Here is a 10,912-nt window from a genome sequence, read left to right on the forward strand (position 1 = left end):
GCGGCGCCTCCGGCCGCTCGGGGCCCGCGTCCTGCCCGAGGGCAGCGCTGGGAACCCCCTCCCGCCCGCCGGGGGGTCGCGGTGCCGTCCGCACCCCTCCCTGCTGCCGCTGCCCCCCCATTTCATACCAGTCACCTTTTGGGTCCATCCGCTGCAACACGGGCTAAGACAAAGGACAGACCTCTGCCAGGTACAAGGACACAGAACTGCTGCTCCAGGTTCTTTCAGCTAAGAGGTTTATTAAAGAACTTTTTTTTTTTTTTGTAAAAAAAAAACAAAAAAAGAATAAATATCCCCAAGGCAGCAGAGCATCCCTTGAGATTCCTCACAGGAGCTGACAGATGTGCACCCTGCCTTTGGCTCCCGTGGCCCTCAAGACTCCCAGCCCTCTCCCACCACAACGAGAGCAGTGGGAGCGAGCGCCATGTGGGGAGGGAAATGGGAACCAGTCCCAGCAGGGCTGCTGGCAGGGGCTGCTCAGGGAATGCCCGCAGCCCAGGGATGGCTTTCGAGTGGCACTGAACAGCTTGATGCCAACCACCGTTAACACTGCAAGGTGCCACAGCCCACAAGGGCCAAACAAAGCAACAACCTAATTCACAGCCGCAACTGCGCCAGAAACGGGGAGAACCTCGAGGAGATCCTCAGTCTAATGCTAGAACTGGTGGAAACCGGCAGTCGAGCTGTGACATCCTCCCRGAGGCTTCATGACAGCTTGGATAAGCCCAGGCGCTTGGTCGGAGCAGCCACGGCTCCTGGTGCCGCTCATCCCCAGCCTAGCGACGGCTGGAATCCCTAGTGGTACTCGGCTCCCTGCGCCGGGAGTGCGACTCTCTGGCACTGCTCTCCCGGTGGTCCCTGGATCTGGTTCCCTCGAGACGCTCCTCCCGCCTGCTGCTGTGCCCTTCTCCCTTTCTGCTGCTCTCGGCTCTCTCCTTCCGCGAGCTGCTTTGTCCCCGCTGCTCCTGGTAGCTCTTGTCTCCTCTTCTCTCCAGAGCTCTCTGGTGCCTCTGCTCTTCCTCTTCCCGCTGCGTCCTGCTCGCGTGTTTCTTCTCCGACCCATTCCAGGACTGCTGACTCACATTGGCATAGCGGTCATAGGCAGGATCCTCTTTCTCCTTTTTAATTTTGATTCTTGGCTGTGACTCCTCCGCAGACGCGGACCCCTTTGCAGCACGCTGGCTCTGCTTCTGCCGTTCTCGCCTGCTCCTCTCTTTATCTGAAATACAGGTTTATCTTTAGGGAGCGATAGTCCTGCACGTATTATCTCAGCTTCCCAAGCCATCTGACACCTCAGCATCTTTCAACCATCCTCCCATCTTTAGATATGATCAGTGATTTTTAGTTTTCCTCCCCTCCAAGTTTCACAGCCTCCTAACCCTCTAAAAGATGGTCTAGCCCATCAAGCACTTTCCTTATATTCTATTTTCTGAATAATACACGTGCAAGAATGYCCCTATCAACGCTGTGGAAAATTTCTTCTTCAGACTTAAGGCTTCTTTTTCTTCTTCGCTCTCCTTTACCTTTCTCATTTTGGGCCTCTCCAACTCTCTAGCTCCCAGGTTAGYTTTCTTCTATATTTTGGAATATATAGAATATATATTATATACTTAGAATATATTTTGAGACAAAAATTTAGTATAGGGACAAAGAGTCCAACACAGATACAGCCCAAAAGCTAAAGGGAAGCTTGCTCCGTGTGATGGCTCAGATATCACAAMTAACCCATGCCAGAATGGCTTAGCATGACTTGTGCTAAGATGAAGCAGAGCTTTTTTAGCCTTTCCTTTCCCTATCCCSAAGAGGGCCTCTGCTCCCTGGAATAATGCTACAGCCTGCAGCCTCTGAGAGGGTGCAAGTAAAACACTAAATATGATAGTCAGATATTGCCTAGGAGATCACAGACAACAAGATGGACTTTCAGACTGGGCCCTTCCCAAGAACAGGCCGCCCTTCCTTCTCCCACTGATGCTGTTCCCCTGTGCTCAAAAGCCTGGCAAAGCAGTGGGATTCACGTAGGCATTCCCAGCTGGAACACAGTGAACCTTTCTGCTTCTTTACTGGTGGGCTGTCATCTTCTGACGATGAATCGGATGATGTGTGAGGTGGCGTTTTAACTCCACAGCCCTTTTCACGGAGGGTTTTGGTGACTTCATCCAAGTCATCGGAGTCCTTGGGGGGTCGGTAGTTAGCCACATGGTCCACTCGGATGGTCCTGCCTTTGATCTATGGGAAGGAGCGTTGGGGTTAGCGCAGCCACAGCGCGGGGTACCGGAGAGCTACACAGTGACGGGCCACAACGTGATGCACCAGCGGCCACCTCGGCCCGTGCCTCCCTCCGCTGCGCTCACCTTGATGCCGTTAAAGTTGTCTACGGCAAGAATTGTGCTTCTCTGGTCCTCGTAACAGAGGAAGCAGAAGCCTTTGGACTTTCCCGTCTTCTTGTCCCGCACCAGGTTAATGTTCACCACCTCTCCATACCTGAAACACAGCGTGAGCAGCCCGGGCGGCTGCAGGGAGCGCACGGGGGGCCGGGGGGCACAGGCTCTCGCTCTGGGGAGCGCTGTGGGGCCAGGGCCCAGGCCACTTACTGCGAGAAGACGCAGATGATGTCGCCCTCGGTGAGCTCGTAGGGCAGCCCGCCTGCGGGGAGAGGCGTGTGGCGGCACCGGGCACGGCCCRGAGACCCCGGCAACCCGCACCGGAGCGGGCATGCGCATGAGCGGCAGGCCCGGCCGTCCCTGCCCCAAACCAGCCCCCGGGCCGAGCCGAACCGAACCGGGCCGGGCCGCACGTACCCACGAAGACCCAGGCGCTGTCCTTGTACTCGGCGTGCCACGACACCGCCTCCTGCACGCCCAGCTCCGCCTCCCGCGCGTTCAGCTCGTTGATCAGCTTCACCTTGGTCAGCGGGCTGGCAGCGACGGGCACCGTTAGCACCGGGGGGAGGGGGGAAACGGGGACACGCACCCACCCCCGCCCTCCGCGCGCTCCCCTCCAACCTACTTCATGGTGACGGCGGCGCGCTCCGCACTGCGCCTGCGCGCCGCCGCCTCCGCGCATGCGCGCCGCCCCGGCGCGGGGCGCCTGCATGCCGCCCCCGCGCATGCGCGCCGCGCCAAGCACCACCAGCGCCGCGCCAAGCACCACCAGCGCCGCTCGGAGCCACAGAGACTTTATTGGAAAGAGGGCGGCGGCGGCGGCGCCCGGCACGGGCGGGAGGCTCCACCGTGGGCCCCGCCGCTCAGCACGGGCACGAGGCTTTACCGTGCGCCTCGTGCGGCGGCTCCAGTTTCTGCGCCCTGCTCGGCTGCCTCTCCACGTCTCGGTAGAGCAGCGACTTCTGCGCCTTGAGCCGGCAGGCCAGGCACATGAAGATGGACTCCACGTTCTGGCTCTCCTGAGGGTCCTTGGCCGAGGTCTCGAAGAGCAGCATGTTGTGAGCGTCGGCAAACTTCAGCGCCATGCTGGAGGGCACCTGGATCAGTTCCTTTAAGTCACACTTGTTGCCAACCAGCACCTTGGGCACCAGAGCGGGCACCGCGTGCCCGTTGCACTCCTCAATCCACATCTTGAGGTTGGTGAAGGACGTCATCTTGGTGACGTCGTAAACGAAGACCACGGCGTGCACGTTGCGGTAGTAGTGCTCTACCATGCTCTTGCGAAACCTCTCCTGGCCGGCCGTGTCCCACACCTGCACCTGCGGAGCAAAGCACAGCGTCCTTGAGGCAGCCCAGCAGGAAGCCCGTGGGAGCAGCAAGATCCACCCCGAGCTGCAGGGCTCGGCTACGCGGGAGCGGGTGGGTTTGCCCGCCTGTGGTGGGATGAGCAGGAGACAGCTACATCTCAAAAGACAGGCCAGGATTGCTGGGTGAGTTACGTAACCTTGGGGACGTGCGGCCGCAGTGCGCAGGACTGTGCGTGGCCGTGCCTGCGCCCCAAAGYTTCCGTAACTCAGGCAGCAAGCCCAGCTCGTTGCACATCAGAGGTCACGTCAGCACCTTGGTTCACCTTCCGCCTTCACAGACAAGCGCAGGGCTCTGCGCAGCACATCCCGTTTCCAGCCACTTCCAGTGCAGTCCGCAATGAGCCGCGCGTGCTCTCGGTCCCGGTGCTCCGCGGAAGGATCGTCGCTGCCCCGTGGCTGGGTCTCGGTGAAAGACATAATTGGCTTTCAAATGCCTTGCCAGGCGTCCCTTCTACAGCATATGGCTGCTAGGCGCTCCCAGCTCCTCACCCTCTTCCTCATGACCATCATATCCCCCACAGAAACAAACCACACCAAACACTTCCCATTTGAGAAATATTCTGGCACCTGATGGGGACATCGATCCGCCCTCAAAGAGAACCCTGACAGTTACCCAGTGTGTCTGTACAGAGGAGACAGGGCAAAGAGACCAGTTTCCCTGCAACTCCAGCCTTTGGTTAACCTCAAACCACCCTTCACCTCACCAAGGTCTGTCCCAGAGCCCTTTAGAGGAGAAAAATGCTCGTCAGAAAGCTGCTGTTCATTGACCAGTTCCCTGCCAACCCTTCACAGGCTGCTTGGTGTGGATGGAGCAGGAGAGGGACAGTACATCCACCGTCTCCTCGCCCTCCTCTTGGCCTGCCCCATTGCACGTGCTGCCAGGAGGCCTCTTTGCTGCACTACCCTCCAGTGCTGCCGGCCACGGCACAATCGTGCAGGGAGGCAGCGAGCCTGGCACCACTCGCAAGCTGCTCGTGGGAAGACGGGCTTCATGCCAGACTGCACCACAGTTAGGTGGTGGTGGATGGAGCTGGGGAAAGCAGGGGGAGWATCAGCAGCTCTTCTTTAATAAAAAAAAAAAAACAGAGAAGTATTTCATGGACAGTATAAAGCATCACTGAATTTCTAGTTCTAACCAACCAATGTTACTCTAATTTCACTATGGTTAGTCCTTCAACTTTTGGTTATCCGTTTGCCAGCAAAGTAGCAACATTTGCTCCTTCCAGCAGCCCCTCTTAAGCACAGACAGCTGTGCTGCTGACCCACGTAATCGGGCAGGCCYGGACCTGCTGCAAAGCACCCTCCTCGAGCCGTTTCGTACTGGCTGCTGTGGACAGCTCTGCTCTGACACAGCCGCCAGAGCTCTGCAGTCCGTGCTGAGGGTTGTTACCAGTGGTCACACACCGCAAACCAGCTCTGTGCTGGTTTGGCCCCAATCATGTCCCTGTGGCGCTTGCCACCAGCAGCCGGCACAGGGCCGTGCCCAGGCTCCGTAGCCCCGGAGCTCAGCCCGCCTCGGCGCTGTCCCGGCATCCCACTTTGGCGCAGGGCTCCTTCCCGCGGCGCCCGGGCGCATCGCTCCGCGCTGCCCTGTACCTGCAGCCGGCCCCGGTGCCGCGGGATGTGTCTGGCGGGGCCCAGCGGCACAATGGCGATGTGCCCCCCCAGCTATTGTTCCGCACTGCCCGCCGGCTCCCGCACGCCGCGCAGCTCGGAGATGATGTCCCCGCGAGAGGGAAGGGGGATGCTCCCGGGGCTCCGCGCCCGCCGCCCACCTTGATGCGCTCCCCCTCGATCTCCACYGTCTTCTCCCGGAAGTCCACGCCGATGGTGGCCTCCGTCTTGTCGGGGAAGGTGCCCCCGCAGAAGCGGAAGGTCAGGCAGGTCTTGCCCACGTTGGAGTCGCCGATGACGATGATCTTGAAGATGCGGGTCTGCACGTAGGGCTCGAGCGCGGAGTCGGGGCCCGGCGGCCGCCCGCCGCCGCCCGCCGCCATCCCGCGCCGCCGCCTCAGCGCMTCATGGGGCCGCGCCGCCCCGCGCCGCCGCGCACAAAGGCTGCGGCTGCGGCGGGCGGAGCGGGATCAGGTGGTCGGTGCGCGGAGAGCGGCCCCGGCCCGGCCCCCAGCCCCGCGGGTGCCCGCCCTGCCCACGCACCCGCTGCACCGCTGTTCCTGCAGCCCCTGCGCTGCGGAGATGCAGGCGATGGCAGAGACACGGCTGGCATCACCACAGACACGGCCAGCGTCCCACCRGCACTGGCACCGACACACGACCATCGTGCTGCTTGTCAGCACAGGGAGACACAGCCAGTGTCACGCCGGGATGGTGTGACATGGGACATGGYTGGTGTCAAGCATGGAGACACGGCTAGTGTCACACCCACATGGCCACAGGGATGTGGTCATTGCCACACCAGTATGAGTGCAGGGAGACAGCTGGTGTCCCGCCTGTCAGGGCACGAAGACACAGCCACCGTCACAGCTGCATGGGCGCTGAGAAGCACTCGCTGCCACCCCAGTGCTTCTGTGTGTACTGAAAGGTGCGACACCGGCTGAGTATCTGTGCCTGTGTTGGTGTGACACCAGCTATGTCTTCATGCCCTAGCACATGCACCAGCACAGACACGGAGCAGGGGGCTGGTGTCCCACCAGGGCACGGAGACACAGCCAGTGTCACACTAACGTGGGTACAGAGTCACGGCAGATGCCACACATGGAGCAGTGGCCACCTGGGCCAGTGGCCATTTGCCCCCTCCCTATGCCTGGCTCCCTATAAGGCCTCCGCACTGAGGAGCGGGATTAGGGCATGGCAGCTTGCCCCTGGCCTCGGGAGACCATGGCCAGTCTTTTTGGAAACGGGATCGCTCTGCTCCACAGGACAGAGCAAATCCCTCACATGGGGAGCCCAGGAAGGACAGGCCGGGTGGCTCCTCATGCCTTGGCAGCCTGTGCCCTGCAGTGTACCAAGCACTACACAGGCCATCTCCCCGGGACAGGGAGGGGACCAGCAGGGCAGGCAAGCAGTGACAGAGCCGAGAGCGGGCTGCGGGACACCAGTTTAAGTGAAGCTCTGGGAACTGAGAGGCAGAATCACCCACGTGCCTGAGGGCTCAGCACTGCCCGGGCAGCAGGTTGCGATGCCAGAAAGATGCTCTTTGTACGTGGCTTTGCAGCCCAACCAGGTACTGCTGCCTTTGGGTCGCAGAGTGCTTGGAGGATGCTCCCAAACGGGCCCAGATAATTTGCCAGAGGTGCCAGGCTGTTCCAGCTGCCCCAGCACAGCAGAGGAATCAGCAGCAGCTGTACAGAGTCTGTGCTTAGAGGGACCATGGAAAGAGTCTTTCCTCAGGGACAGTCCCACACTCTTAGGGACTCAACCCCAATGCCAGCCTCCCCTCAGCAGTTCCCCTTGGGAGCCCCCCCACCAAAACTGAATAGGTGCCACCATCCTTCTCTGCATGGGAACTGCGTGCAATAAACCTTTTCTGGATCAAGCAACCTCATTTACCCCAAACTTTACAGTCTTGTTAAGCCAGGCGGCTTGTTTCTAGCAGACAGGAGTAGCCCAGGTACAATCTCCACCCCTCCACAGCGTGTACACCCCATTCCAGAGGCAAGTCTAACATCTCTGCCCTGTACACACACTTACCTGCCCTCGTGTAGCCGCACTGCCACACGAGGAACAACTCCCAGTGCCGGGAGCCTGTTGCTGGCCACGATGCCACGTGGCTGCTGGCAGAGCGCTCTGCCAGGTAGCATGGTTGCTGTGAATCAGGAAAGCTCCCATGCCTCTGATCCTGTGACTGCTCCACAGTTTCTCTCCCTTCCCTCTGGCCTTTCATCAACTCACAGTCCTTCACTTTTCTGCTCCAGGCTGTTTCAGATGGCTGCGACTGCTATTCCAGGTCTCCTGTTTTTTCATGACACTCAAAGCAGTTTCCTGGAACAAGCAAGTTGGGGAGATGCCGTGTCTGGAAGCGATGGCTGAGGGAATTGGCTTCCATGTTCATGCTCAGATGTCCTTAGCAGAGCATCTGAATTGCTTCTCAGATCTGAGAAAGGAAAAAAAAGGGGTGGGGGGCAAGAGGGAAGGTACAAGTAGGTAGGCAAGAAGGCTCCCGACTAGTGCTTCAGGGCTGTACTRAAAGTGTTCTCTATTTTGAGGGGATAAATATTCACCTAAACACTTTTAAATGTTTCTTGAAAGACAGCAGGAAACAACAGCATCCATTTTTATGCCCTGGGGGCATCTTCATTTTTCTCTGCTATGAACTAAGCTATGCAGGWGTCCCTCCAAGTGCCAGAGGAGCCTTCCTAGCAGTTGGCCCAGCTCTCACAAGTGACCTACTGACGGGTGTCTGCACCCCAATTCATGCGGACTACATCAGTTTCCCAGGCAGACCAGTACACCCCTGCTCAGTGCTTTTCTTTTCAGCCCACCCACTTTACATCACCACCAAGAGATGAGAGGAGCTTACAGAAAATAAATACTTTACAAAGACAATACATGCAGGGATTTCCTAGAGGCTTTTATTTACAGGAGCTATTTGTCAGAGACTAGAGAACTCTTGTTTTCCACCTGAGACTGTCTTGTCTTCTCCAGCCTGTGAAACAAGATGCCCGTGTCAGGTCCAAGCTGTCTCCCTTCAAAGGGACAGGGCTTCCCATTGTAACGTGGCAGAAACGTCAAACCTGACAGACTTCGCTCCTCTGGCTCAACTGCCAGCCTGGAAAGCAGCYTGTCTGCAGTGCTTGGGATCACAGGCTGCAGGAGAGTCCCATAGACCCGCAGACACTCCAGCGTAACGTGGATGATGGTATCGAGCCAGAGCTTCTCTGCCGGGTCTTTTCGGTCCAGTTTCCAGGGCTTGTGTCTCTGGAAGAAACCGTTGGTTCCCTTTACGCACAGGGCAATACATTCTAAAGCCTTATAGATCTGGAAACCTTCAAAATAATTGGCCACCTGCAGAGGCAGGGAAGCCACAGATGCCACGAGCTCATAGTCCTCAGTTGAAGCCCTTCCCAAGGCTTGTGTCCCATTATAATCTGAAATCTTTGGAAAACAAGACTCCGAGAAACATGGGTAAGTATTGCTGGGGTTGATGCTGAGAGCCGTCGAACGATTCAGAAGTCCCCCAAGCGCATCTGCCAGTTCTGAATTCACTAACTTCACAACCTTCTCGTCGTAGTAGTCGCAATCCCGCTCAGGAACACCTTGCCTCAGCAGGAAGTACCGAAAACCATCTACTGTGTAGTGCCTAAAACAAGAATCAGGGTCAATGACATTGCCCAGGCTTTTGGACATCTTCTGCCCATGGACAGTCCAGTGGGAGTGCACAAAGATGCGCTCGGGGGGGGCCAGCCCGGCCGCCATCAGCAGCGCTGGCCAGTAGACAGCGTGAAACTTGAGGATGTCCTTGCCCACAACGTGGTGGGCGGCCGGCCACCACTCTCCGTGCGTCTCGGGGTAACCCACCACACTCAGGTAGTTCACCAGGGCATCCACCCAAACATAGATAGTTTGCGTGGAGTCGTCGGGGACAGGGATACCCCACTGCAAGCGGCTTCTCTCGCGAGAGACAGAAAGGTCGGGCAGGTCCTCTTCCAGCCAGCGGAGCACTTGCTGATAGAAAGGAGCAGGGGAAATGACATGCGGGTTGTCCCGGAGCCACTTCTGCAGCGGCTCCTGGAATTCAGAAAGCCTGAACATATAATTCTCCTCTTTGGTCCAGTGCACCTGAGAACACAGGAGAGAAAAGAATTACAACTCAGATGAGGATTTGCACATGGCATTTCTGGTAGGGATTTAGTCACATGATGCTGCATTTGCTGCCCAGCACACATGGAGTCACTAATGTCTTTCTATACCTGGTAGGAACCTCCTCTCCTAAATCCTAASACAGCAGCTTTCTGGGATGACATGTAAACATTTAGGCACTCAGAGAGGCTCAGCACATCCTTAGGGCCGCTTAGCCCTCAGAGAGGCTTAGCACATCCTTTCAACACGCCAGATTTACCTGCCATCGGGCAAGTACTACAGAGATAAGAATACACTTCCTTAAAACCACAGCCATGCAACAACAGCACAGAACCATAGAGAACACAAAATGACATGAGGCACTGTTATAAACTGCCTTGCTAGAGACCAGACAAATATGTACGTATTTGCCCGAGAATCCGCCCTTTTCTTCAGCCACATTAGGTGCTCTGTCAAGAGACATTTGCTCCTTTGTATAGTGAACCAACACCTCCCACGCTACAGTTAGGAAAGGAATAATCTCTGCAATGTGACAACCTGCAACTGCTGGCTTCGATTACTTGATCACCAGCACAGCATTAAGATGTGTGCAGCAGCCTGGCCACGCTGCTACACAACTGCCACTCCAGGTGACAGCATTCCAGGGTGCTGCTCCAGGCCACCMAGCACCTGAGAGGATACAATTGAGTTAAGATGTCTGGGGGTTGAGCTTCACAAACCGGGTCTGAAACTGCATCCATGGGACAAACAGCAYGGTTGTAAACAGCAGCCTTAACCAAGGAGCACCTTTCCCCTCCGCAGCTAACGTCGGTCCCCRCTGCTTTAACCCGCTGCCTCCTGGCAGCGGGGAGCCCTGCCTGGTGACACTGCTGCCACTTGTCACCCAGCGCCCCGGGGATCCCTCTGGCAGCTCTCCCCACGTAAGGACACGYAGAAGAGACGGGTGACGGCGGCAAGTCCCGTCCAGGGTGAACGACAGAGCTCGCGGGGAGCCCCGGGCGGCCCCGTTACCTGGTGGCCGGACTCGAGGGCCACCCTGCGCGCCTGCCCCCGCGCGTCGCGGCGCTCGGCGAGCTGCCCGGCGGGCACGAAGCTCTCCTCGGCCGTGCAGTACCAGCCCTCGTAGCAGCCCTTGTAGAGCGCGCCGCGCCGCCGCAGCGCGGCCCAGAAGTGCCGCACGGCGTGGCGGTGCCGCGGCTCGCTCGTGCGCACGAAGTCCGTGAAGGAGACGGCGGCCCGCGCCAGGGCGCCGCGGAACAGCGCCGAGACCCGCGCGCAGAGCTCCGCCGGGGTCACGCCGGCCGCCGCCGCCGCCTGCTGCATCTTCAGCCCGTGCTCGTCGGTCCCTGCAAGGACGGAGGGGTCAAGGCAGGGCCGGGCAGGGCCGGGCAGGCCCCGCCGCGG

General features: G+C 58.5%; 3 protein-coding genes across 4 annotated transcripts; all 3 read right to left on the reverse strand.

The window, feature by feature from the left end:
• Positions 1 to 338: 338 nt before the first annotated feature.
• On the reverse strand, positions 339 to 3,011 carry RBMX2 (RNA binding motif protein X-linked 2). Its single transcript, XM_026039032.1, has 6 exons — positions 3,007 to 3,011; positions 2,799 to 2,914; positions 2,592 to 2,643; positions 2,352 to 2,481; positions 2,046 to 2,226; positions 339 to 1,219 (listed from the first exon to the last, which is right to left on the reverse strand). The coding sequence occupies exons 1-6, from the start codon at positions 3,009 to 3,011 to the stop codon at positions 777 to 779; spliced, it is 927 nt and encodes a 308-aa protein (XP_025894817.1). The 3' UTR covers positions 339 to 776.
• Positions 3,012 to 3,238: 227 nt separating this feature from the next.
• Positions 3,239 to 5,787, reverse strand: RAB33A (RAB33A, member RAS oncogene family). The gene is made up of 2 exons (XM_026039006.1): positions 5,524 to 5,787; positions 3,239 to 3,700 (listed from the first exon to the last, which is right to left on the reverse strand). Exons 1-2 carry the CDS (start codon positions 5,743 to 5,745, stop codon positions 3,245 to 3,247), a joined length of 678 nt encoding a protein of 225 aa, XP_025894791.1. The 5' UTR covers positions 5,746 to 5,787; the 3' UTR covers positions 3,239 to 3,244.
• Positions 5,788 to 7,720: 1,933 nt separating this feature from the next.
• MARS2 (methionyl-tRNA synthetase 2, mitochondrial) lies at positions 7,721 to 10,549 on the reverse strand. Of its 2 annotated transcripts, none has more exons than XM_026039002.1 (3): positions 10,520 to 10,549; positions 8,330 to 9,487; positions 7,721 to 7,802 (listed from the first exon to the last, which is right to left on the reverse strand). In XM_026039002.1, exons 2-3 carry the CDS (start codon positions 9,458 to 9,460, stop codon positions 7,797 to 7,799), a joined length of 1,137 nt encoding a protein of 378 aa, XP_025894787.1. In that variant the 5' UTR covers positions 9,461 to 9,487; positions 10,520 to 10,549; the 3' UTR covers positions 7,721 to 7,796. The 2 variants fall into 2 exon arrangements, with proteins under 2 accessions (XP_025894787.1, XP_025894786.1); XM_026039001.1 differs by having other exon boundaries at positions 8,289 to 9,487.
• Positions 10,550 to 10,912: the final 363 nt, after the last annotated feature.

This window comes from Nothoprocta perdicaria, unplaced genomic scaffold, assembly GCF_003342845.1.
Source record: "Nothoprocta perdicaria isolate Ctin4 unplaced genomic scaffold, notPer1 scaffold_22, whole genome shotgun sequence".
Taxonomy (NCBI): Eukaryota; Metazoa; Chordata; class Aves; order Tinamiformes; family Tinamidae; genus Nothoprocta; species Nothoprocta perdicaria.

Coding starts and splice junctions, on each gene's coding strand:
- RBMX2 (XM_026039032.1), bottom strand. Junction 2,482..2,591: donor ATCATCTGCGTCTTCTCGCA/GTAAGTGGCCTG, acceptor GCTGTGTTTCAG/GTATGGAGAGGTGGTGAACA. Junction 2,227..2,351: donor ACAACTTTAACGGCATCAAG/GTGAGCGCAGCG, acceptor TCCTTCCCATAG/ATCAAAGGCAGGACCATCCG.